This window comes from Glycine soja, chromosome 9 (assembly GCF_004193775.1).
Source record: "Glycine soja cultivar W05 chromosome 9, ASM419377v2, whole genome shotgun sequence".
Lineage (NCBI taxonomy): Eukaryota > Viridiplantae > Streptophyta > Magnoliopsida > Fabales > Fabaceae > Glycine > Glycine soja.
This window is the reverse complement of record NC_041010.1, coordinates 39935465-39938129: the sequence shown is the minus strand read 5'-3', so window position 1 is coordinate 39938129 and position 2665 is coordinate 39935465. Positions and strand designations below refer to the sequence as shown.

Sequence of the window (2665 nt, the reverse complement as noted above, 5' to 3'; positions counted from 1 at the left end):
GTATGGACGGGATAAGTTCTTCTAATTGACCATCTCGTTTTTGTCATTTAATTTTTCACCAATTCCATTTAGAATCCGATAAAAGCATGAAACTATTCTAGGATGTTATTTAATGAAGGGAATAAACCATTTAGTGCAAAAAAATTTGACTACGTTTTGAAGAATTTTTTTGAAAGAATATTAGATTTTTCACTACTACAAAAAAGACATTTAACGGCGGTTAATAAACGTATTTAACTATGGTTACAAATCATCTTTATATCTAATGTCATTGAAACTTGAGAGTTTTAACAACAATTATAAAACAATTGTTATAAAACAACTGTTGTAAAAAAAGTCTAACTTTCTAATACGGTTCCAACTAACAACCGTCTTAACTTTCTAAGACGGTCCCATTGTGATGTAGGAGAGCCTCTTGCAAATTCAATGCCATCGAAAGCTCCCTTTTAATGTCAAGATTTTAGAATAACACTAAATATAAAGACATAAATTCATAAAGAAAGATTGAGAAGACAAAAGTAAGGGGAGAAAGTGGTACTTGCACATAGGATTCTATGGATGATGTATCAATTTCATCATTAAGGCTGAAACCTAAATAAGACATTCAATTAATTAGATAACAAAGACACATTCAAATAAATTTTGTTGAGAATAAATTTCAACTTAGGGAAGAAGAATATACCAGCGTTAAACACCCATATCGGCAATGTCCCAAGGTCTTCTGCTAGCTGCTCAAGAAATATTAAATCATATTATATTTATTCAACTAAAGTAGGACAAATTTATGTGTAATGTATTAAATCAATGTATGGTCACTATTTAAATTACTATTCCTCATTAATTAATTAATCAATCCTTATTTATAATAGGAAAATGCTAAATGTTACGAAGTCTAAAAAGCATAGGAGGATTTTCGTAGCTATTATACTTATCAACTACAAATGCATGCAAATGGACAAGGAAAAAATCTTATGAAGGGGCTTGGTGTGAAGGGGGCGCACCTGACTAGACTGTGGCTCACTCAAGCACATATATTGTTTTATTTTTTTAATTTCATCTCTATTTGTTAAGGTGATGTACAAATGAAAAAAGGTGTTGTTGGTTTGAGATCCTCTATCCTGTGTTGTGTGTGTGCAAGAATATGGGGAACTAGATGGAGGAAGAAAGAGTTAAAGGGGGAGTGTCGTGCCAGTGTGATGATGAAGAAGCCAGAAAAAAAAGGGAAAGAGAGAGGCAGAACAGGGAAAGGAAAAAATCTTGGTCATTGATTTAAAAATCAATACATCTAGCAGTGTTAAATAACTTTCCCATGGTGGGAGACCTAATCCCCTCTTCCACTGTAGCCTGCTTCCCAGCTTGAATTGATATGGTGACAACACTAATTATGTGTTTGTTTTCATTCGAAAATCGCATATGGTGAGCTACAAGGAGTAGCTTCTGAAAGATACAAAGTGAAAATCCGCAGAACCCAACATACACGAAATCACAAAGATACTTGCACAAACATACACTTCATAGTTCACATAACAGTAACCTGTTGCATCCCTCACATAATTTGTTCAAGTACCTTCTTCCTTTGTAAATATAATAAAATAAGGGGCATCTCCCAAACTATGCAAACACTAGCAACAAACAATACAGAACAAGGATTTCTTACAAACTCCCAAATATCACCGCCATGTCTCATACTAAAATTCAGCGTGAAAATTCAAGGTCATGCCAAATAAAAAATAAACACAAAGTACAAGAAAAACAAAGAGATGATTATTACCTTGATATCATCATTGGAAACACCATAATCCAAGTTTGAAATGTAAAGCTTGATCCCAATTTCTATGGAAGCCGCACGACCACCTTGAGCAGGGTACCCCGCCGCAGCCACATGCTGATCTGCATATAAATCATGTTGCCACGTCACCTTTGACGCCTAAAATCGATAATTAACCAAATCCAATGCAAAATTAGGGTTAGAAATCGAAAATCGAACGCATCAAAATTAAAAACTAAACAATAGATGAAAGTAAAAGGCACCTTAGCGGTGGCATAAGGTGCGGCGCGATTGGCGGCACGGTTGGGGAACCGATGAGTAGGTCCATATCCAAAGGGTCGGATTCGGCCACGGGAGCTTCCGAATCCAGATTTTTTGTTGTTCTTGATTATGTCGTCGAGCGACATATCCATGACTGCAGACATGTTTACTGGTTCAAAGTTAGGGTTTATAAGTATAATAGCTACGAAAAAAGGGAGCAATCGTGACGTAATTATTTCCCTAATGTTTAAAAACAAATATAGTCTTATATAAAACCCGTCGTTGTATGCTTTCACACTATTTCACAAATACATTTTAAGGCGGTTTTATAAATAATCGTCGTAGAACAACTCATTTGAAGACGAGTAAACAAAACCGCCTTTGTTTTAAATCTCAATATTTACAAAAATGTCATAGACATGTTTTCTAAGATAAGTCTATGCCAACCGTTGTCGAAACCGTGTTGTAAAAAATAATTCTTTTAATATTGTCTGAAAGGAGCATATGAAACAACTTAAAATTAGGTAAGATTTCAAAATACGTTGTGTTGCAAACAAAAATTAATCAGAATAACATTTAGATCATATATTATGAATTATGAGGAATAATAATTAAGGTTGCCAAATTAGTAATTTC

The 2665-nt window shown here is 34.2% G+C and overlaps 1 protein-coding gene across 1 annotated transcript; it reads right to left on the bottom strand.

The window, feature by feature from the left end:
• Positions 1-338: 338 nt before the first annotated feature.
• On the bottom strand, positions 339-2214 carry LOC114368491 (THO complex subunit 4A-like). The gene is made up of 5 exons (XM_028325738.1): positions 2032-2214; positions 1772-1927; positions 683-728; positions 539-591; positions 339-443 (listed from the first exon to the last, which is right to left on the bottom strand). Exons 1-5 carry the CDS (start codon positions 2191-2193, stop codon positions 339-341), a joined length of 522 nt encoding a protein of 173 aa, XP_028181539.1. The 5' UTR covers positions 2194-2214.
• Between the last annotated feature and the right edge of the window lie 451 nt (positions 2215-2665).